At 38.4% G+C, this 24,114-nt stretch overlaps 3 protein-coding genes across 3 annotated transcripts; all 3 read right to left on the reverse strand.

Moving 5' to 3' along the window:
* Positions 1–311: 311 nt before the first annotated feature.
* On the reverse strand, positions 312–11,754 carry usp4 (ubiquitin specific peptidase 4 (proto-oncogene)). The gene is made up of 22 exons (XM_056750859.1): positions 11,576–11,754; positions 10,010–10,137; positions 9,703–9,833; positions 8,934–9,060; positions 8,280–8,425; positions 8,113–8,171; positions 7,790–7,933; positions 7,190–7,307; positions 6,942–7,115; positions 6,691–6,849; positions 6,313–6,537; positions 6,148–6,231; positions 5,879–5,973; positions 5,603–5,785; positions 5,291–5,511; positions 4,901–5,122; positions 3,683–3,753; positions 3,267–3,382; positions 2,981–3,130; positions 1,302–1,405; positions 894–982; positions 312–647 (listed from the first exon to the last, which is right to left on the reverse strand). Exons 1-22 carry the CDS (start codon positions 11,722–11,724, stop codon positions 525–527), a joined length of 3,018 nt encoding a protein of 1,005 aa, XP_056606837.1. The 5' UTR covers positions 11,725–11,754; the 3' UTR covers positions 312–524.
* A 537-nt stretch (positions 11,755–12,291) lies between these two features.
* On the reverse strand, positions 12,292–15,504 carry emc3 (ER membrane protein complex subunit 3). The gene is made up of 9 exons (XM_056750566.1): positions 15,402–15,504; positions 14,633–14,823; positions 14,455–14,512; positions 14,269–14,362; positions 14,079–14,183; positions 13,875–13,956; positions 13,709–13,788; positions 13,364–13,446; positions 12,292–13,192 (listed from the first exon to the last, which is right to left on the reverse strand). Exons 2-9 carry the CDS (start codon positions 14,785–14,787, stop codon positions 13,064–13,066), a joined length of 786 nt encoding a protein of 261 aa, XP_056606544.1. The 5' UTR covers positions 14,788–14,823; positions 15,402–15,504; the 3' UTR covers positions 12,292–13,063.
* A 348-nt stretch (positions 15,505–15,852) lies between these two features.
* sec61a1b (SEC61 translocon subunit alpha 1b) lies at positions 15,853–20,869 on the reverse strand. Its single transcript, XM_056751158.1, has 12 exons — positions 20,743–20,869; positions 19,975–20,042; positions 19,819–19,884; positions 19,586–19,664; positions 19,288–19,419; positions 18,913–19,022; positions 18,236–18,389; positions 17,986–18,146; positions 17,685–17,882; positions 17,224–17,415; positions 17,036–17,112; positions 15,853–16,945 (listed from the first exon to the last, which is right to left on the reverse strand). The coding sequence occupies exons 1-12, from the start codon at positions 20,747–20,749 to the stop codon at positions 16,759–16,761; spliced, it is 1,431 nt and encodes a 476-aa protein (XP_056607136.1). The 5' UTR covers positions 20,750–20,869; the 3' UTR covers positions 15,853–16,758.
* Positions 20,870–24,114: the final 3,245 nt, after the last annotated feature.

Raw genomic sequence — 24,114 nt, forward strand, 5'->3', positions numbered from 1 at the left:
TCACCATAGGCCTAGAAGAATTCATACACAGAGAATCTATTCTTCACAGGAGGCACGTTACAAGATGCTGAAAGCTTGAGTCCAACATTAGTGAGAGAAAAGGCAAAACATTTCAGATGAGCGTAACGTTGCATACATGGTCTATTTCTAGGCAGTTCCCCTTTCCAGATCTAAGCAAAATTTCAACTAACATTCATGTCGTCCAAAAAAAGAGGTTATATTGCCGTTTTACCCTCATTTCAAACAAATGAAATTCACTTCTATTATCAGCAGGCATCAAGGTCCAAGAATAATGTCTTTCATGTCACACATCAAACTAAAAATCTCTTTATTTATTATTAATATCCTTTTTTGGCTCTGATGCATGTGTGAAAGAAAATTAAAATAAAGCTTAAAACAAAGGGCCTTTTCGTGAGCCTTTAATAGTCACTGAAGTAGCCAGGGATGTGCGTTGATGCATTGTTGATTTCATGTAGTTTTGTTTCAGTGCCTGTTCTTTTTTTTTTTAAAAAGAGTAAAGAAACTCAGTTGGTGTCCATGTTGTCATCCAGGGTCTCTGGAGCTCCACCTAGTGATGCAGAGGGGGGAGATTTGGATGGTGTGTCCGCTTCTCTGCGTTGGTAAAAGAGCACGTAAGCTGCTTTAGTCTGTGGAGAAAACATACATTGTGATATTTATCCTTATATAATGCAACTCTACCAAAAACATGTCAAAAAACTATGAACAGCGCTTTGGTTTGAGTTCAAGTCTGTATCTTATTTGTCGTGAGCTGAAAAGAACAATTGTTTATAAATTTGATGAGATCGATTCATTGACCTTGAAATTGTTTTACGACTCATTTTATTGCCGGAAAGGGCAGCAGAATATACTTTAATAAAAAGCAGGAGCCTCACCACAATCTGATCCTCGGTAGCAGCAGAAACACTGCTGTCATCAAAGTAATACCATTTGCCATCAATTTTGTTCTTGCCATATGCAGTGTCTGAAAGAGGAAACAAGTTTATTGCCCAATCTCAGAAATTTTAAAGTCAATTATCCATAGCTACAATACCATGAAGGCATACAGTGACGTATGCAAATGATTTACTGTATGTAACATTGTCTGTAGAAGCACATCAAATGCTTTATATCTAATCAACCAAGGAAGAACAACTATGATTCATGACAAATGTCAACTTGTCGCCACAAACTGACGGCTAAGACATTAAAAAAATCAGATAAGACACATGAACAGGAAGTTGGTGATTTCACAAGGAATTAAGTGTTATGAAATAACAGGAGAACAACTGAGAGTGACTTACAATGGCCACCACCCATTCCACCATAATGATTGGAAACAGCAATGAGGTCATAGACGTATGGGTCAGCTTTGGGGTCGCAAACAAACTCTGACATGTTCAAGTCCCTGTGAGAAAAACAGTGAACATTAATGTCCTGACATATCAACATGGTACCTGAATTCAGTTCCTTTTGAAAAACTTTACTTTCACAATCAATTAATCGACAAAACCTAAAAATATATTGAATTAATGGTTTTATGCCTTAACTGCGTATTTCAACCCGAGCAGTGACATCTGGGGTACTGGACTTTGTTCTATATCAGTTTACCACAATGAACAATGGATGTGTTTGTCTACGATTCGGCTTCTCAGAAACTGACACCACCTTCCTTATTGCAACTGTGTTACCTGCCAACCAACTGCTTTTAACAAATAACGCCTCAAAAACGGGATGAAGGCCAAAAACTTCAGTCAAATACATAAAAACCAAAACTTCTAAAATGTGTTGTAGTTTAATTTACAGAAAGTTACAACGTTGCAATATAAGATATCTGTTTACATTACACTACTAGTTGTTTACATCATACACAAATCTACACTGGTGAATATTCTCAAAGTCAAAAGTTCATCTTTTAACTTTAAACTGGCTTTTAAAAAGTGCAGCCTGAAGATCTCCAAACGCTGGCAGGAAACTCCAAAAGGGTCAATCATTGATAGAACGACAAACCATTGCCCCATTTTTGTGGTACAACTCCCTTCTGAATTTCACATCACATTTCCTTAATACAAAATGCAAACTGACACTATGGTGCCATCTAGTGGGTAAATTAACATATGCCACTTTCCAAGGAGGATACAGGTTGCCATCAAGATTTCCATGTTAAAAATATAACAAATTTTACACACTATTCTTTCAAGACTGAACTGTTAAATTACTCATCTAAAACAAATGTGACTAAAAAAATAATTATTTGTATATACCAATTGCACTGCAAGGCAACTGTGTTTGTTGTAACAATTCCAGTTCTACTTTTGCTACATCGGTCACTTGCAGTGTAAACTTGGTGTAAATGTTAGGGTTGGGCCAATAGAAGATGCCATCGTCCATCGCTAATGGCTGACAGACATCACAATGTTGAGCAGGCATCGTGATCTTGCCCATAGTATACTCCAGCCATCCGTGCGAGCGCGCTGCCCGCATGACGCAATTTTCATCATCAGAAGGGTCCACGGTCATCTGTATATCCCGTCCGCGAGGTCTCAAATTGGGTACAACTGCACATTCCCGAGACAAATGTTGAGACAACCGAGTCAGTCTACGGGAAGACAAACTGCGCATGTGTCGAGCACGTCTATTCGCACTGTTCCGCAGTCGAGTGTATGCTTTGGATGATGTGGAACACATGTACGCGAGACGAAAATAGAAAGTGAAATAACCACATGGTCAGCTGCTGCAGAGCATGCCAAAATCTAAATTGCTGATGAGATGAAGTCGAAAATATCTAGTGGAAAAGTACAATGTGAAGTTTTTAATGATATAATTGTTTTAATGTTTTGGCAGATAGCCATTTAGCAAACTGATATACCCCGAACCCTCGCATCATATTTTACTGTAGGCATCGTCGGATGCCAATGTGGTAGGCATCACCCAACCCTAGTAAATTTGAAGCAGACAAGCAATGTGTCAAGCAGGTATTTACCTAATAGGAAAGTCCACAACAGTGTCGAGCTTGTCTCTCCAGCAGCGATTATAAGAAAACCGCTTCAGATGGACTACCAGGATGCGCGGGAGAGACCACAGGTCAAACTTCTTAGTGGCCTGCTGGTGTTTCTTACACGTGGGGCAGTACCTGTAGACGAGATACACATCAGCCAATAAATAAAAGAAGTTAAAACTCTTGCCCATCTGAACACTCCTAAATGTATAAAAAAGAGCTGTGTGGAGAGTAAGTCATGTGATATGTTATGACTTGAGTGTGTTCTCACCAGGGGTCGTGTTCTCCTAAAGTCTCCATCGTAGTAAAGAGCTCGATGCATTCTCTTAAAGCTACTGTGGTCTTCTTCTTCTGCGTGTGCAACGTGCTCTCGTGTTTTTCGTAGGCCTAAGAAGAGACTTCATATTAAATGTCTAAGGAACACTTGGATTGGCTGGATAGTAGCAGAGTGCTGAATGTTCAACTAGTCTAACACCATACAGACAATAAAGGTCAACAAATAATCAATTAAAAAACATAGTTCTGCTGCTTTAGGGAGTAAAGTTCTGCAAGCTCAAATTGACAAAACTCCAGGGATTCATCTGAACGAGGTCTGGTGGACCCTGATTTTACATTACTTTCTTATAATCAACACACAAATCCAATGATTTTAAAGACAACAATTTTGAATGAAAGTGTAAGGATAACCTCAGCTTCATCATCATCATAGCACGTTTTCTTGACGTCCGAGTCCCAATCGATAGCTACTGTAGAATGACCTGTGAAAATGTACATTTATTAGGATCTACCACTTTGTAAAGAATCATATTCATATTAAACAATCGGTGTGATTCAGTGTTGAAGGTAGGGCTGAACGATTTTGAAATATAATCTCACTGTGATTATTTTTACTAAAATTGCAATTGAGGTTTAATATGCTTTTATTTTAAAAGCACCTTACATCCTGTTTTATTTAATAAAGAAAATCAATTAATCATAGTGACCAACACAATATTAGAAAGGTTAACGATAAACTATGAAATAGTTCTGTGAGTCTTTGGAGGAATTTATACAGCAAATGCGTTTCATCTTCCATTAACCCTTTTTCGCAATGAATTGAAAAACCACTTCAAGCGAGCGTAAAAACTTTTTGGCGAATTAAGGGTTTTTAATTCGAAATTTTCTGTTTCTTTTATGAAACTTCAAAATGCGAATAAAACCGGAGTGATGGAAACCCGCTTGCTGTAATAAACATGAAAACATATTGATTGCAGTTAAACACTGTCTATTAACTTACTATATATTTTTTCTTATTTATTTAAAGATTGTCTAAACTATTAATATATGTATTATCGTACATTTTGGCTTTTGTTATTGTGTAAGTGCTGCATGACATAAGTAGTCTTGCACCTTGAGGCAACATTAATGATAGCGCACACACAATACCTGACACTGCGCAGGATCATCCACACAAAACAGACAAAATAGTCCCTTTACACTTAAGTTTCCTCTGTCGAGCATGAGTCAATGGTAAAACAGGTCAATGTACAAATTCATTATTCTAAATGCCGGAAGCAGTCTCACCACGCATGTGGTGCAACATGCTCTTCAGCCACGGCTCATGGTTCAAATACAGACCCGCAGCAAAGACGCTGAAATAATAAGGTGCAACGCATTCGCAGGTGGTCACCACGAGAGAGCAATCTTCCACTTTTGGAGAAAGCCGCATGGTGCGCATTTTCCATGCAATTACTAATGCTTTTGATATGGTACTGGTCAGCTCCGAGCAGGGTCGCATCAAACTGTACATCCCCATTATTAATCGCAGTCTTTGTGGTAAGAAAATCGCATTGTATCACATCGCGATTTAATCGCAAATGCAATTAATCGTTCAGCCCTAATTGAAGGTATTGAGCAGATAGTTACTTGTGAGTTTAAGATGATTGCCATCAAAAGGCAAAGAGCTAATGTTGGCTGTTCCGTACGAGTTAACCATGCTGAAAGAGAAGAGTTTAGGCTTGGAGAACGATTTTCCGCCACTGCTATTGGGTCCGTTCTCTGGTTCCGAGTCTTCCTCTCCGTCCGCAGTGTCTGAGTGGCTGTTCTCCGGTTCGGGACTCTCCTGGTGGTCCATGGCCTCCTCATCACCTTAGACACATGAACAGAATTAAGTATAACTGCTGTCACAAAAAAGACCTTGTATTGCCATTGACGCAACAAACGGTTGAGTCTTTTCTATTACAATTTCAGAAATGCTAATATGCTAACAATCACATACATTTATTTAAATATATCTCAAATTTCCTAGTGCCTTACCATCACAAACTCCATTGGGGCCGTTGGAGGTTCCAGAATGGTGGCTGCCATTGGATCCGGCACTGCAGGAAGCTCCATCTGAGATTGGGCTGCTGCACCCGCTCAGTGCTATGCTGGATACGGAAGCGACGCATTCTGCTGATTGGCTACTGCTAGAAGAGGTGGCTGAGGCTGACGCCTTACTCTCTGTTACGGTTCCCTGCGAGCGCTTGGCGTACCGCCTAAAACAACAGAAACAAAAAAGTCAACCTGATTTGAAACAACAGGACAAATTTTTGACTAACAGGCCTCTGAACGAAGAACGCAACTGACCCGATTCTCTCCAGCACACGGTCATAGAGGGTATCCACAGTAAGGTTGTGGCGCGTGACGGTGATGAGGAGAGGTTGACCGAAGAGCATCGTTCCAGTGGAGCCTCCACTGTGCTTGGCGTGCCTCTCTCTGAAGTACACGGGCAGGTTCATCCTCTCGCTGTCTTCCTCCAATACCTCGTAACTATTACCACAAAAGACATAACAAGTAAGACCACAGAAAACAACCCTAAACGAAACAATTCAAAGATTATGGGTAACGTAAAAGGCGACTTGCACAAAGATGTCGTCTTTCTCCATGATGTGATTGAGACCATCGTCCCGTTTGTATATTTTATGGAATCTGTGATTGTAAACATCTGCCACAACCATCTAGAGACAAAATAGGAACAGGGAATTTTACTTTTTTTAATTATTGTATAAAATCCCCATATTGTTCTTAAGCTAAACTGCATCGTTAACAATTTACTTGCATTGTGAGAAAAAACGGTTTGTGTTTCACAAACGACAAAAAAAGTATGTATTTTGGTATAATAAAAATCTTACATTCTCAGAAGGAATTCCAGATAGTTTGGCCAAAGCGCTGCAAAGATCTGCCACTACACCCATTTTTGGAACCACGACACGGTACTGGAAGAAAATAAAAGCATTATTTAGTCCAGATTGTTGACAAATCCTATGACTACACATAATTAGAAAAACATGTCTTACTTTCATTACTCTGGACTGGGGGTCAATTCGGACCAAGAACAACTCCATAGTGCGATCTTTTTTCATGGGTAGGGGCAGCGTGAGGTAGCAAAAGGGGTCAAAGGTAACAGAAACTTTGGAGCACTCTGGGCAAACCAGAGTAGATTTGAACAAGCCGTGAAAGATGTCTACAATTATGGAGTCATTCCGCAACCTGTGGTTCGCCCATGCTTCCTTAGCAACAATCTACAAAGAGATAAAACATGATTTACATAACACAACATTATAGTTATGGACCAGTGTGTCATTTGCACACCAAAAAAGAACCAATTAGAATACTAGATCAACACTTTATTTTGAACTTTGAATTTAAATGAACGATGGAACCAAGAGGTTTACCTCATCAGGCCGTCCATCGGCATCTCTCAGGGCCAGGTAAGGCTTCTTCTTAACACGATTAAGGTCCTCATGCAGGCCGTCAAGCAAAAAGGCCAGCAACTCTTGTGAATCCTGTTGCTGGTACCCTGAGAACTGTGGGGCAAACCTACCCACCTGGGTCTGTCCAGGAAGAAGATATTAGAAATGCGAATGAATTAATATGGAAAGAATTCGGTCTCTATAGGAACTAGCATCTTAAGTCATGCACTTACTTTAAAAGTGCGAGGAGCCACATAACTGCTCCTACTAAGCCACGTCTGTTTCACCAGTTCTGCGTACGCCTCTGCGATCTCTCCTCGCATCCCTAACGGATTTTCCCGGTTGATCTCCGCTTCGTACCGATCCTCCAGGAAATATTCTGTCAGTGCAGGAGTGTTGCTCAGGCACTGAGAATAGAAGGAAATGTAAAAAAATAGCAATCCCGGTGAGGATTTCTTTGAATGAGCTTTTGTGTGTGTACCTGGAGAGCAGAGTTCATGAAACAGGTGTTGCCCAGGTTACTCAGACCACAGAGGCCTGGCTGAGCGGCCGATTCTTTGTAACTATAGGACGAGCTGTACGAGTTGTAACTTCCCAACCTGTAAAGGTAAGTTGGGTTAGCAAAGTCACAGTGCACTTGAAAATATTTACGAACAGCCTCAAGTGAGACTAACTGCAACAAATCCTATCAGTAACAATATCAGAAAACTGGAAACTAGACCGCTTCTAGTTCCCATGTACACTCAAAGACAGGAACTAAACCTGCGGCAAACTGAATGATGCAAACCACGGGAGGATGTTGATTTTAACATTTTATCAAAAGGTGTTATAAGGGTGGTCCCAACAAAACCTTTACAGTGCTTAAGAGCGACTGCATTGGATTTTTTCAGTGGTCATTCAACAAGCAAACAATTGAAAAAAAAGCTGTTTATAGTTACATGACTCCAACTGAAGTGCAGTGCTATTTTTACAATTTAACAATGTTTTTAAATGTAGATCCTCCAGTCTGAATTCAAGGGTTTTTATGAGACATAAGAAATGACTTTCTTGATCATGACATTAGATTATATGATGATCTGACCTGTTACCAGATGAACTGTTGTTCAGCATGAAACCAGAGTTGCTATTGCTATCCCCATTCGTTATCGTGGAGGAAATGGTGGCAGACGAATTGGAGGAGAGTTTCGGGGAAGTTGTATAATTTCGAGAGGTGGAAGTACTGGTCCTGTTAATCACAAATGAATTACAGTCTCAAATAAATTCTCAATTTACAAATAGAAACACTTTTATTGAGTTATGCCTAGTAAGAACAGTGTTCTAACAGTTCAGGAATAGAATCCCTTTCGGTCATAAAATGTCAGATATACATCAAATCTAAAAAAAAACGCAACTGCATGTACACACTTGGAATAGGCATGCCTTGGCCACGTTCCATCCTCGTTCTTCATCTCAATAACAAGCACCTGAAGGAGAAACATTGGAGAGACGAGATTCATGATGTGAACTTATAAAAACTTTTTCAGTCAGGTTTTCAAAAGAACCAAAACTGTAAATGTAGCACAATGTTTTACCTGTCCTTGAAAAAGTCCTGCGTCCTGTACTGTGCTGTCCAGCTTGTTCAGTTGTTCGTATGTGTTGCTCATATATTTATTCCAAAGCCGGGTCTCTTTTTCTGATGGGATGTCAAATAACCTCCTCATCTCTTTTTCAATGGTATCTGATCAAAAAGAAATTCACATATTATAACAGGAGCTGTAGAGGTTAATACAATCCCGGCAAGAGCTTTAAGAGAAAAAATTGTACAAAGTGTAATCCATTCGAACTAATCTTATTGTACTGGTATTCACTGCTGATGTAAACATAACGTAATGAAAGCTGCAATCTGTAAATTTTCCCTTTATATCCCCATTGCTATTTTAAACTTAAAATTGCAGGTTACTTAATATATTCATCTTAACGTTGGTCAAAGTAAAATGAAATTTCCTGCAAAACTGTACTGACAGCCCATTTTATATTTCACAATTATAATGAGTGTGATGTAATACGTGCGTGAATCAGCATGCGGAATGAAAATATTATTTTTTAACAGAGATTTTTACCTACTTGCTAGTAACTATTTTTTTAACAACAAAACTGCAGCTTTAAAAATTTTAGATTAATCCATTCGGGTTATGTCAGGAAATATTTTTTTTTTTTAATAATATTTACAATTAGGAATCTCATACCTATAGTGTCCGCTTTGCTAAAATGGCAGGTGACTACTTTATCCATGTTGGCATTTTCACACAGGTTTAACTCGAGCAAATACACCTCCACTTTACAATGCTTCACAAACATCCCATGCTCAACCACCTGGGAAACATAAAAAAAATAGACTTAATATGAGAAAATGACAAACAAACCATCAATCTGTATCTCACGTTAAAAGGATACTTCATGTAAGAAATTAAATTTCCCCATGTTTTAATCCCCCTCAAGGCATCCTTCAGTTATTCCTCTGCTGCGCGTGAACGAGAGGCTTGTTTTAAGAGGAATTTCTGGAGTTTAATTTTTTTTTATCACAATTCACTCCCATTCTACCGCTTGGAAGTGAAATGAACGGTGGTATTTTACTTCGACTGCCTTTTTCTTCAAGAGGAAAGTCATTATCAGCCAGGATGACAGTGAGTAAAACATGGAGAAATTTTGTTTCTTGCCTGAAGTATCCCTTTAACACACTTAAATATACACAAACACAAAATAATAATAGTGACCCTTTTATTTAATTGCGTAATGTTTCAACGCAATTATCAAAGACAAAAATGACAATTTATATAAGACATTACTAACGATCCTAGTGTCTGTCTACCATACAGGGGACATAAAAAGCGTATAATATTGCATACATTTAAAAAAACACTTGAGTCTCAAAGCTCCTTTTGAGAGAGTAAAATTTTAAATCAATGTTGCATTAGGAGCATTACAAATAAATGTACAAAAAGGAAGAGGTGTAACCTTTCTGATGATGGGCTTCTGACCCTCCAAACAGCCATACCAGCTGACCAGTTTATTCCAGGCCTCGGTAGGCATCAACACATAATCTAACTCATCTATAAGATGTTCTTTAAGCGTCTGGGATTCATTATCTGTAACAGAGAACAGCCACACTGCTTTCAGTCAGATAATCACCAATATTAAAAAATCTAAAATGCCAGAATCCAATCTTTAATAGCGTGCCCAGAATGATCCATCTGTACACAAAATACAACCCCCATGTACAAGAATGAGGCAAAACAAAGGTAGGCACAACATCATTCATTACCTGAAAAGAGCCCAGAGTTGTCAATGGGTCCCGGGTACAGATTGTGCTCTCCGACATTGTACATATCCCAGCTGTCAAAGCCCACATATTTCTTCCACTGTTTAAACCACCGGCTGTCAATCAAATACCTAAAAAGTGGAGCAAGGGGAAGTCAGTGCGTTAACCTGTGGGGCAAGAATGACGTACGTGGATTTTCTCTGAAATTATTAGGGACGGGCTGAATTAATTAAAGAGGAATCCTGAAAGCAACCGCACACATCTACTAATATAGAAACAGTCAATAAGGATGTCTTTCTTAATCTCATCTAAAGTTGGAACATGTTCCACTACGTCAGCTTGTTAGCAGGGTTCCACTTCAATCTAGTCCAAATTCAGTTCAGTATGTTACAAAAATGTATTTTTCCATAGAGTTTTTACACTTTTGAGTTATGGCACAGAAGCTTCGCAGAAAGCAATCTAGAAGTGTTTATGTAAAAAGATAATAATGGGAGCCTTAAAGGTTTCAACCAAGTTTTAAAATACATTTAAGAGATCTCCTTCATTTTAAGATGATCGTGGCAAATATTATCCCATCAAATTAATTTCTCTTTTTCAAGTCTACAGATTTCAAAGTAGAACTATTCACTTATTTTTACATACAAGTGAGATTTAAGTACTGAAGATGTCAAGTTCCTCTGATTTAAGCCTAAAACAAAAGCAAATAGTATGTCTCCTATGATGACTTTTCACTTTTCTATCAGCTAGCTTTCAAAACAAAGTACATTTTCACATGTTTACTGATATAACAGCATGAACATGCACACATTTTGTCCTTTAATCTCTATTAATTCGAAACACTCCTTCACTTAATCATTATTTGCGATAAACAATCATCATGTTGCCAAACAACATTGTAACTGGGTGTTATCCAGTGGCCATGACAAAGCACAGACTCGCTGAATTACTAGTTAAGGTGCTTTAAACTTCGCTTTAAATCAGAGTCCGAAGTTAAATCGTTATTTTAGTCTCGTTTGACCCTTACTTTGAGACGAGATTAGCGTCTGACACAATTGAACTCTTCACGATACACAGCGTTAATTGATTAGCAAACTAGCCTGGCTAACTAGCATTGGCTAAAGTGCCTTACAAGCATAACGCTAACTTATCAGTTATTTGACATGCAATATACATGATAACTTACAATTTACTAGTTACATTTGTGCAACAAACCCGTAGTACTGACGTGCATGAAAGCGTCTCCGACGGTCATTTATTCATTAAGGTGACATTACGGTGAGAACGGGGATAACTGAAGAGAAACGATAAGCTAAAGCTGGTTAACCTATGCTAACTAGCTACAAGACAGCGTCCTCGTTTAAACCCAACACAATGGTGTTAAATCCTTAATGTAGTCAATTAATGTTTACAGGTTCGTTGATTTCAATGGGAGAGATTTAGTAGCTGCTAGCGGAACGGGTGGCTGTCCGGAGACCCGGCCAGTGAAGAGATTTCCGGCAGCCGGTGTTTCGTAGGCCTGGTGCCGACAACGCGTGCCTCCCTTTCGATTCCATTTAAAAAGCCTCTTACCACTCGTCTCCCTTCCGAAGCGGTGTTTTCAGAAGAGTCCCTATGCTCTGCTTTTGGTTCTCAGTGGACGGTACGGGTGTCTGTGCGATCACCGGCTTCTCGTCAGGGTCTGAAGCATTACCCGATTCGGGTCCGCCTCCCTCCGCCATCGTGCAGCGAGTGAACCCGCAGTGACCGCGGGCGCGCTGAAGTATATCGCTGGGGACGCGCAGCGATGTAGGGAGCGCGCAAACCTGCCTGTCGAGATCAGCCAAGAGACATTCGAGTAACTCGAAAAATGACGGGTGGCTAGTAAAAGTTTATTCAAATAACTGTCTTTGCATATTATATCATATCAAGACAGAATTTGAGTCTAAATCGTGCATTGAGTAATGATGGGTTACGTGGGTATTGAAAACATGACACTAAAGGGATAGTCCATCCAAAAATGAAAATTATGCTATGAATTACTCTTTATCAAGTTGTTCTAAACTTATATATACATTTATTTGTTCTGTTGAACACAAAGATGTGTTCCTCCAAAACGATTTGGATGAATGTTAGCAACTGAGATTTTTGGGGCAACATTAGGATTTTTTTTAACTTCTCAATAAATGCAGAAAAAGACAACAGTTTATCATAATAAATACCAAAGCTTTTAGCAGTAATGTTCCTTGCATACTTTCACCATAATGAATTTTCTTATTATGTAAAATAATGACATTTCATAGCTTTTTAATGGTGGAGCTTTTATTTAGCAATGGTAAAAAACAATTGTATTCACTAAAGGTGGAACAACTCTGCATCTCTGTTTAATATTAGAAAAAAAAATGTGTTAGAACTTTCCCAGAAGTGCTTGACAACTTTTATTTTACCAAACCAAAGATTTTTAAAAGTCAAATAAATACTAACCATGCCAATACATTTCTACACATGATCTAATTAACCTGATTTGCATGATGGATGGCTGGCACCAAAGAAAACATATATTAAAACACCAGTGAGTATATTAGCATTTATTATTTATGTCTCAAGACTGGTCCTATTTTTATAATTACAAATCTTCCTAAAAACTTATTTTGCCTATTTGGTCCAATCACTCATATGATCCTAGTTAAATAACAAAAAGAACCTAAAAAAAAAATCTGTTAAAAGGGAAAAAAAACACCAGTAATTATTGGTGAATACGTTCCGGAACACCTGGTCATACGCTAAACTAAAGGAGGCACTGCAATGTTACAGATGTATTGTACGGTTGTAATAGACAAATCTTTAAGCTTAGACAAACCTTTCCTTAATGAAAGTTATGTCTGAGCAAAACTAAACAATGGATGGAATGATGCATGCATATGACACAAAATGCAAAATGTCTGCAGTGAAGCTTAAGTCACTGTCAGAAAACGTATTGGAAGTGCTCAGTCGCCTCCAAAACCAGTCCAATGATTCACTTAAGTCACTGTCATTCTGACTTGATGAGGTCCTGCACACCTCTCAGTAGCGGACATGCACTTAGAAGATGCCTGTTGGCAATTCTTTGCTGAACATTCCTGTCAGGTCCAAGTCCTTACTCATTAGGTCCTCCTCTACAGTCTCTAAGGCCCACTGGTGGTCAGTCAACTCTAATGCCTCCCATTCAGCCTAGAAATAACAAACAGTGCAGTTAAACAGTCTAGAAGTTTGTCATTCTACTTTAATAAAAGCTGCTTGAGTACTTTGGTGTATACATATTCTACACATCATTACTAAACAGTGCTAAAAACACAGAGAACAACATGGATCAAGTCAAACTGCATTAGTTATCTAAGATACCTTGAATGCTTTGTTTGTGTCTGCAGGCATTGCCATCGCAGCACCACTCATTTGCTCCTGCATGATTCGAGACTGATCGGCACCTGTTGCAAATAAGAATATTAAATGCATTTATATTTCATCCAAAATGAGTGATACAATACAGCAGATAAACTATATTTATATTATGTTTGTTTAATGCATAAAATGAGCTACAGCAATTCAACTACATTTTCTTCTGCTTTTAATTTGTAACAGTTATTATTAAGACAACACCGAGATGACATAGCAACGCCTGCATGTGTTTTACAACATAGTAATAGCACTGAATTTGTTCAAATATGGAAAGCCAGTCAAGTTATTTACCATTGTCTTGTCCAAGGATTAATGAATACATGCTTCGGAGACCAAAGACATTCAAGAAATACCAAGATGCAGAGCTCACCCTATGGGTGTACATGAAAGGTTTAGATACAGAGCTTTGGAGAAAAAAACAACGTAAAAAATCGGACAGGTGTGTGAAAGCACTAACCAGGATGCATCTAGTGAGAGCAACTCAATTCCCTGCTGAAGCATTGGCTTGAAGCGGAGTGTGAGAGGAAATGGTACCTTTGCTTAGGAGAGAACAGATTCATAAACACTGATTATAACTACTATCTGTTAATTTACAACAAATGTACTAAGAATGGCAGGAATAGGCTAGAACTATTGCAGAACTACAGTTGGAAAAAATTACTTGTGACAAAGCCAGAGAAGGTCCAGTTAATCCATCCACCAATAAGGATCATAGGCAGGACATTTGTCACATTGCCTTTCATCATGTCTGTCAACATGCTGGGATCTGAATAAGCAAATAAGTTTACATTAACTTTTTCATTCAAACTTGGGTAAAATCTGATTCGAAAGAAATAATTAATAACACTCACCAGTCATTGGAGAGGGTGGAACTACCTTTCTTTTAGTCTTCTTAAAAAACCCATCCTCTTGATTATTGAAGTAAAACTTTCTCATCAAGAAAGACTATTTTAAAAGGAAACAACATCAGTTTAAGTGCTTAAATCTTAGGGATAAAAGCAAAATTGTTGATATTACAAAAAAGAAAATGGACTTACCTGTTTAGGAATGTATTTTCCATTTTCTCGTAAAACTCTGCTCCTGATGAGAACCTGACTGTATACAAAACAAAAAGCACAATTGTTTTATCAGTGGACATTATCCTGGGAATTGCAACTCCTATGGGCTGGGCAATAATCATGTTTAACCGGCTAATGATGGCACCAATGTAGTTACCTGTCTGAAACCTGTTCTAAGGTGAGCTTCTTGTCACTCTGCAACAGAATCGAGACATAATGCCGTATCACTCCAACCAGAAAAGTGATGAATACAATAGGCAGCACAACCCAAAGGCGAATATTGGAGTCCAGGAGGAGCTCAGGCTCAGCCATGTTTCCGTGAAGGGATGCTGATGAGATATAGACCACCTAAGACAGACGATATAAAGTGAAAATATAAAAACAAGAGGTTACTGCTCATCATTTAATGACAAACTCCTAGTAACACATTTCCAATAGATAACGTATTATTGTAAACTAATGTGAATCAACGATCAATTAAATAGCTGTAAACCAAGAACAAACTGTAGAACACAATATTTAATTTATATTGGCATAGTAATACTTGGTTTGTAACTAGTCTTTGACCCCTTAAGTGCAGGCTAAACATGCTAGTGTTAACCCGGCTTATTCTATGAAAATAATTCGCAATTTTATGATGTAGATTTACAGTTTCCATTTACAATTGTAAGGTAACTTTACCAACATCAAGCTCGAATATGTTTGAGTTTTTAATGCTACTTTTTTTAATTCATTTTAAACGCAAAAAGAAAGCAGCAGCAGGTGCTTGGACCAATGTTAGCTTGTGGCTAACAACCTTCTCTCAGGCTTCTTACGGCGACGCATCCTTTATTGACATATAAACAGTTCCTCTGTTGTTTTGCTATCTTTTTAAGATACCAGATGCGAAAACGAGCCACATATTAATTCTCTCGATGCACTTGTACCTGCTCTCGAATTGCGCTTTATCTCCGTAAAGCTCGACAACGCCTTAATACATGATGCAAATCATCGAGCCTCCGATTCTACTACTGCTGCTATATGTAGTTTCTTCTGTGGCTTTACAATAATGGTGTATATGACGTGTCATGCAAATACCGCCACCCACTGTTTCATGTGTGAACAACATTGAGTGGACTATAAAATGTCCACCGCTGTAACAGGATTGAAAATCACGACGTTAACATTTCCATATCTAAAACACGCCATGGTAAGTCAGTATTCAGTGTATTGATAATTAAAAATCATATAACTTAGTATTTATATAGTAATCAGAATTGTTTACTGTACTTTTATAGTAATTTAATTTTGTTCATGGTGAAACCAGAATGTCTCGGTGCAAAGTGTTTATTTAACATGCATTATAGCATTAAAATGAAAACCGCATCACACTTAAGGTAAGTAAAACTGTTTACAATTTATTCATAAGACTGCATAATAAAGCAATATATGATTCAGGCCTAAATTATTGAAACATTTATTTTAGCACAAGAAATGTATCAGTTATGAAAGTCCTACACACAAATTGTTTGACTGCGATATATGTTCAGGCTATTTATCGGAAGATGTTTTTGGAATAAAGTCATTTTTGCCTGTTTAAGACAAAAATACATTCTTATAGAAACAATACCCTCTCCAAATAACACTGGCATATTTTTTAATAGGCAGTAAATGCAGCATTTGGTCCAAGAAAAGATAGTGTGGCTACAATGACATGTAGATATCATACATAAATACAATGAAAGTTTGTTGGCAAATAACCCAAGCAACTCTTCAAACATTTAGACCAACTGAATACAAACACTTTTACGCACTCAGCCCAAACAAAAACCACAAGAAGCAAATGTGCACAACATCACTCCAGACTAAAATCTGTCTTTATTTACACTGTATCGGTGCGCTCTATGGTGTAACGTTGTATTTACCTTGCAGTGTAGTGTACAAGTTTGGACACATTTCATCAATCCACACATTTCTAGTTTGTAATAGAACAGAATCCCAGATGGATACTAGCAAGGGACATATGGGAAAAGGTTTGTCTGAAGGTGAAATTAATGACAGTTACATTCTCCTGCTTAATATGAGATATCAAGCTGCCACATTTCCCCCACACCCCAGAAAAAAAAACGAAACAATATCCAATCTGCAACTCTTGCGAGGCAAGCCGTTATGGGTGAAGTCAGGTTCTGATGCACTGTGGAAGCACATCTGTGATGTACAACATTGAATTTGTGCGTTTGCTAAATCCAAATTCATATAAAAAGAACTTAACCCATATAAATTCATTCAGTCTCATATGGGGTCTTAAAACAGGAGAGCACCCATACTGCCCATTTCACTCTGTTCCTTGACAAAGATCTCAAAGTACTGATAGATGATGGTCACGGCTAATAGGATTCCAGTTCCGGATCCTATCGCTCCAAGGAAGTCGGCCATGACGGAGAGGCCTCCTATACAAAGACCTCCAAAGGCAGCTGCTGTTGGGATGTACCTAAAACAAGGTTTCAAAGACAGATGCAATTATTAGATAAAACTCAGAACGTTATTTAGCGGCTGATTCGCAAGGACATGAACGCCTTACCTGTTGAGTTCATGAACCATAGAGGTTTCTCTGTGTCCCCTCATAACCATCTGCTGTTCTTTCAGCTGTTTGGCAACCTGAATAAAAAGAAAGAGTACATCTGAAGCCCAGTTGTGTAGAAGTCACGTGGATTTGGTGACCTACATGACAATCACAACCAATAATTGAGAGTAATCAAATGTTCTTACATCTTTGGCTGATGATCCAGATACTTCAATCCATGTCTTGGAGAAGAATGCGCAAGATCCCAGCATAAATATAATGTAAATGACAGCGTGGACCGGATCATCCAAAACTGTGCCGAATGATTCTGGGGGAGAGAGGTAGTAGCACAGACCACCTACAGGGTAGGCACGTGCTGGACCTCCGCCTGAGGAATCCTATTAATGGAAAAAACACATGCTTGAAAACTGCACAATTTATTTATTCTTCACATCAACTAGGCCAGGGAATCTCCAACCCTGCCTCAGCACACCTGTCTGTGATTATCAAGCAACCCTGAACATGGTGTGGCTAGAAGGGATACAGCTACGGAAAATCTCACTATAAAATTAGAATAAATTACATCAGCTAACATTTACACCTACCCTAACTTTACAATAATAAAACAAATAGTAAGCTGCTCAAAAATAGCAAAATTGTTACTTACAGACCAAGTCCCCAGCAGGTTGACCAGGAAGTTCCCGCTGAAGCGAGTGGAGAGCATCTGAGAGATGACGTAGAGGTTGGACACCAGTGCCGACTGCAGGATGATGGGAATGTTGGAGGTGTAGAAAAGCTTGATGGGATACGTGTTGTACTGGCCACGATAACGTGCAGATTTAATGGGGAGGTCGACTCTGAAGCCCTGTGGTACAGCACATAATCTAGTTAGCATCTCAATGCATCTTTATACGTGTTAAATTAAGATTATATTTGGAATGAACCTTAATCAAATGTTAACCACTGACCTGGAAGTATATGACCACAGCAAAGACGAAGACCGTAGCGATGAGGTTCAGGAGGTTAGGCAGGTTCTGTCTGTAGAAGGCCTCTCTCAGGGCTCGCACTTTATCGGTACGAGTGGCCAGCAGGTGGAACAGAGCAATAATTGACCCCTCAAACTCAGTACCTGTATGCAGACAAAAACATGATTCAATCAATGCGACCGATTCCTGACATCACAATGTCAAAACTGAAATGCAGCTCCTGAGCACACACCTCTTCCAGTGTTGACTGTTGTTGGGCTGAATGCTTTCCATACGATGGTCTCACAGATGTTGGTGGCGATGAAGAGAGAGATACCGGATCCCAATCCGTAACCCTTCTGAAGCAACTCATCCAGCAGCAACACAATCAAACCTGCCACAAACAACTAGAGAACAAGGAAAATCTATATTTATTAATCATTAATGACCTTATCTGGAGGTTTTCTTGCCTTTGGAGATCCACCGTCCTACAGAGTTTAGCTACAAGCGAAACCAAACACTTCAGGAAATTTAGTTTTGGATGAAATGTTTGACAAGCTTAGGAGCCATTTTCTTCAAGAGCAGGATTGAAATGCCCTGATCTACTCAACTAAACACACAACTCACTTCACATCAAAGCTCGCTGATCAACAGCAAAGGATTTGACAAGAGAATAATGTGCATCACAAAACAAAGATGACAAGATTGAGGACCTGGCTGCATGATGAGGTCACTTTGTGATTGCGTTCTGTGTGGTCCTATATAGAACCCCAGAGGTTCAATGCCCAGTTAGGGGAATGTGTGTGTTAACAACGCTTGTCAACGCCTAAAACTAATCCTGACTGAGAAGTTCACATAAATAAAGCTCTGGAAGGAACAAAATTGATTGGAGATTCTACAGAATGTTTAAGGAGAATGAATGAAAATAACCTGGATGATGATGAGAAGGCAGATTCCAGCACCCATCTCTGAAGGGTCTCCATACATCCCAGTCATCACATAGACAATAGCTTGACCAATGGTGATGATCATGCCAAAAACTGGTGGAAAGACATCACAGTTAGAATGGGAACACAGTTACTGGAAAACAAGTATAGCGATGATGGTAAGAGTTGCCACAATATAGCATCATTAGATTTCCGTTAGTTTAGGCGCAGTCTGACTACAGTGTGTAATGATACAAATGAATCTGCACAGCTGGAGAAATTAGTTGCTGGGATACAATTCAGTGACCAATCAAAATCAATTATTCCTGAGAGGTCTTTGATAATAGCAAGCATGGTAATATAAAAGGGGGTGACGTACGTTTCTGAGCTCCATTGAAGAGTGCTCTGTCTTTAGGCGTGTCTCCAACCTCAATGATTTTAGCTCCAGCAAGCAGCTGCATTATCAAACCAGAGGTCACAATGGGAGAGATACCCAACTCCATCAGAGTACCTAAAACACACACATTATTACTTCATCTGACCACGTGAAACAAATGGTTGGCTGTTACGGTCTGTTTTAGAAGCCAAGGCAAGCACCTAGCAAATAAAACCAGATTTCATCATTTGTCAAACATTAGGAGTTGATTAAATCACGCTTCTGTAGCAGGAATACACACCTCTGTTGGATGCCAGGATGACTCTCATCCAGTAAAATGGGTCGGCGGAATCTGAAGACATGATACCAAAAAGAGGAATCTAAAGGAGAGAAATCGGTGGTTAAAAATAACACACCCAAATATGGTGGTTAATGTTTGCTTCGAGGGATTTCTAAATGCACGAGAAGGATTGTGTGCGACTTCAATAGTTTCATGTTTGCAATAACAGCTGTTTTGCATCGGCGTACACATACCTGGCAGCACACCAGAAATATGAATAAGGTGATCGCGGTCCATAGCACTTTTTCTCTGAACTGAATCTGTTGGGAAAGATTAAAGTTAGTAACGTTACCATTCAAGTGCCACATTAACAAATGCAGTAAATGCTTGATGTTGACATGGATACGAACCCTCCTCTCTGGTTTCTGGATCTCGGGTAAAACAGCACAAAATGGCTTGATCACTTCCAAGAATTTAACTGAAAGAGAGCGAAAAAACTCATTAGGTTATATTAATAAAGCACTCATGGTGGGTATGTTGCTATCCAAGGAGCTCGGTATAGTACAGGCTACGTGGCTTTGGGAGTTCTGGAGTTCAGACAAGTGAATCGAATCTGATTCTCTTGCAACGTCATCATTCGGCACAAGTAACTACGGCCAAACAACACTCGCAAACCTACACTACAAGAATACAAGGAAATAAAAACGCGAATGTAGAAAAACTGATTTATTTTATTTCCTGGTTTAACGTCAGGAGCCTTTTTTATATTCTGCCCCCATGACCAAACATGCGTGCCATGTTTTAGACGCTGTAAAACGTAACGTTAAATCTCATATAAACGTACATCTAGGAACAGGGAAAAGACACGGTTTCTTCCCATTACTAACGTTAAAGTTACTTGGCTAACCAGCTCACTTTAAATTCTGTGTAATCTAAAAGAAACAATAAAACGATGATCCACACTAAAAGTAAAGTCGACGTGTTTCAAATCGTTTCAGCTTCACCGAACAGTAAATCATGTAACATTAAACCGGAGACAAATTTGGACATTGTAGCACCGAGAGTGGATTCCAGATTAAAAAAATGAAGCACTGGTGCTAACAAACAACAATATTGATATTTAAACGGCATAATATATAAAGTTACGTATCAGAATAAAGATTGTGAAGAAGACTTACTGCCCATCGTGGTATCCTGTTGACGACGATTTCAGTTTAGCGGTTAGCAGACACCGTCAACTATGAAGAGCGGATTCAGGACACGTCATCAGTCAGAGCAGAAAATGGAAACAGAATAAAATGGGCGGGGTTAAGGCCCGGGGTTACGATTGGTATAGATGTTAATCTTCTCGACATATTTAATAATTCTGTATTCAATATGATATGAGCTTTAAATATAAGGGCTTTATTTCAATGGTAAACAAATCAGATGTAAAATATCGGTCGAACTCTGACGATAAATGGGAATCATGTGGTGCCTGTTACTTTTCTCAGCGCTAGTTAAAGAGGACCAATCAAAGTTGTTTCAGAATAATCGTTGAAGGACGATAGAGGTCGCCTCTGCGTTGTAAACCATGGCTGCTGAAAACCCCGATCTACAAAATGAACTATTTGTATTTTATAAATAATATAATATATTACAATTATAATATAAAAATGTAATATACATAAAATATTTAATTTAGCTTTTCAGCCCCATACATCCATTGGTCATAAACCTTTTGTCATTAGTGTTTTGCTTGGTCTCAGCTGATGTTTTGTTTTCCTTGTAACATTATCCGTAAGCATTACTTATTTTATGCTGTAAATAGTGTGTTTCCACAAAACTGCCCTAACAGTAAGGTACAAGAAAATGTTTCACTCGTATGATTTATCCAAGGAAAGCATTTACATACATACCCACCAGGGGGCGTCCTTGTATCAGCTTACCGAAGGCTGTTGTTTCATGAAAGGCCTGTTGGCTATAAAAACAGGACTAGTTTATTGCAAAAACTAAAATCACTGAACAAGGAGTGACAAAAGGTACTATGGTGCAACCATGTTGTGTTGGACTTGGTACCACAGAACTTTCTGTAAGGTTATTTGTTTCCTCTTTCCGATTACTACAAACATTTGTGTGCATCTGAATACTTTTGTAGGCTATATATGTTAGTAGACATTTCAAATGCCTGAGACATTGTTACATCACCCATGTTACATCAAATCTAGTGGAATATATTCAGCCCTTCACTGCACCACGAATGTGAATCTATAAAAGACAGGGACTTACATTATACAAGATTATGCCAAGGTTGAAATCTGGTCAATATAAAAAAGTCAATATAAAATTTGGAAAACTGTATGATGAATTTATTATGAGATTAAATTTGATCTACAGTTGTCATATGAATCCTATTGTTCTATAACATTCTATTTTAACATTACGATGAACAAATATAAGATAGTTTGAAATGTTATGAGTCAATCCAAATAATTTTTATTCAAACAAACAGAGCATGTTGCAGCAATTTAGTCTTCTTTTAAATAATATAGGCAAAGTCACGACAGCACATGTAAACTAGTTGTGTGCATAGTGTGGAAGTTTATCTTGTCAGTATAATTGGCTGGCTTGATTAAATATATGTTGACAGCGCGGTCAATGAATGAAGTCAACACCAGCCTACAGCTAAATTCTGCTCTGTGCTTTATAGGAGCGCCATTTACGTCATAGCAGAGCTTTCTAATTCTTTCTCAGCCTGGTTCACTCTCTCTCATTCCCTCTCTTGTGGTCTTTTCTAAAGGGACATGCAAGACCCATGACCTCTGCTGTCAGAGGCATTCTGTATTCATGTCTTGCTGGATTCTCCCAATGCCTCCATGACATTTTTTATTGTGTCTTTTCTCTGGATCTTGCTACTGTAATGTAGCTGTATTTATATGTGTAAGCTTGTTAAAACATAACAGTAGAGTGAGTCTTATTGTTTGTGAAATTGCCTTTCTTATGACAAACACACACTACAATGAGATGAAGTATTGATTACCATAAAGGGCGAAGTCAATGAATTGAGTGTCCTCAATAAATGTCCCTGCTACTGAATTGAGTATTACAAAAAGTAAATATAGTGTCACTGAAAAGATGCTTGTGAAAGTCCACATTCTGCCATTTGCAAAATATTTATTATCTCAAACGGACGAAAGTGTGCACTTTGAAAGCTCTAAACGATTCTTTGGAAAACAATCCCGAATGAAAAACTGAGCAATGCTTTGTTCTCACTTTAGTCTACTGTATATTTGGAAACATGGAGAACAAAGGCAGAATAAAAGGCTTTGATTTGAAATAGAGCACAGCTGACTACCTATGAATCACATTGAGATGGTAACTCTTCTGAATGAGCGAGCTGTACGCTCAAAACCAGTAATTCAACAGCAATTATGTAAGAAGTACAATTCTCCAACATCCTTAAGATGAATTCATTTGCTATTAACTTTGACATTATATGGGACACATTTCAGTCTATGTAGGGCAATATGCAGTGCCAGAGAAAGAAACTAAAAACATTGCACTTTTCTGTTGCCATAGAGATTTCAGTATTAGCAAACAGGTCTGTTGCCATGGCAACCGGTGCACTGGATAAGGGGTGATGCTGAACTACACTGACACACACATATGGACCCAGACAACACAAACACGCAGAATTAGGCATGTATACAGCACGCATATCTAGTGCATGAATAAATGCACACTGTCTCTATTCCATGTTGTTACATCAAGTCGCTGGAACAATGCAGGCCACGGAGACTGAGGATTAAACAGACAATCAGAACAAATAACGCCGACTGATCTCTAAGTCCATCATTTTGCATCCGTTGCCCAGCAATTAGGAGTTGTTTTTGGGAGCTCTACCTATCCGTGTTCAGCGTGAGACATTTATTTGTTGGAAGCTTAAAGGCTTGAAAAATAAGCATGTAAGACATGAGGAGTTTTTTTTTTAAATACAATACACAAAGTTGCCAAAGATACGTCAGTGCACTTTTTGGTAACGTTCAGATTACTTTTATAAACCAGTGTACTTTTTGGTAACGTTCAGATTACTTTTATTAACCGAGTCAAGGACCTGCATATTCAAATAGCCAGTTAAGAGGAAAAGGTTGTAACTGTTGTTTGGTCAAGCCACCTTGTGTCACATGTTTTAGAGGATTAGAACACAGCTCTCCAAATTGCAAAGGAATAATGCATAAAAACATCAAGATTTTGAACGTTGGTTAAAATATACTATTTAATTTACTTTATTTATGAATACTAGATACAGTTATACAGTTTTTTTTCCATGTGGGCCACCCCAAAATTTGCTAGTCAAATTCTGGCGAAGGTAAGATAATAATAAATAGAATACATTTTATTTGTAATTCAAAACACTCCCTTTTTACAAATGAAGTCAAATGACATCAGAAAATTGTGATAACTTGCTAAATAAAGTAGGTCTAGCATACAATAAGTGATACTATATGATTTTAGATTCTAAAATCTATTTGAATATTAAAGTCTGACAGTTTTCGAACCAAATGTTTTAC

The sequence above is a fragment of the Triplophysa dalaica genome, chromosome 6, assembly GCF_015846415.1.
Source record: "Triplophysa dalaica isolate WHDGS20190420 chromosome 6, ASM1584641v1, whole genome shotgun sequence".
NCBI classification, from domain to species: domain Eukaryota; kingdom Metazoa; phylum Chordata; class Actinopteri; order Cypriniformes; family Nemacheilidae; genus Triplophysa; species Triplophysa dalaica.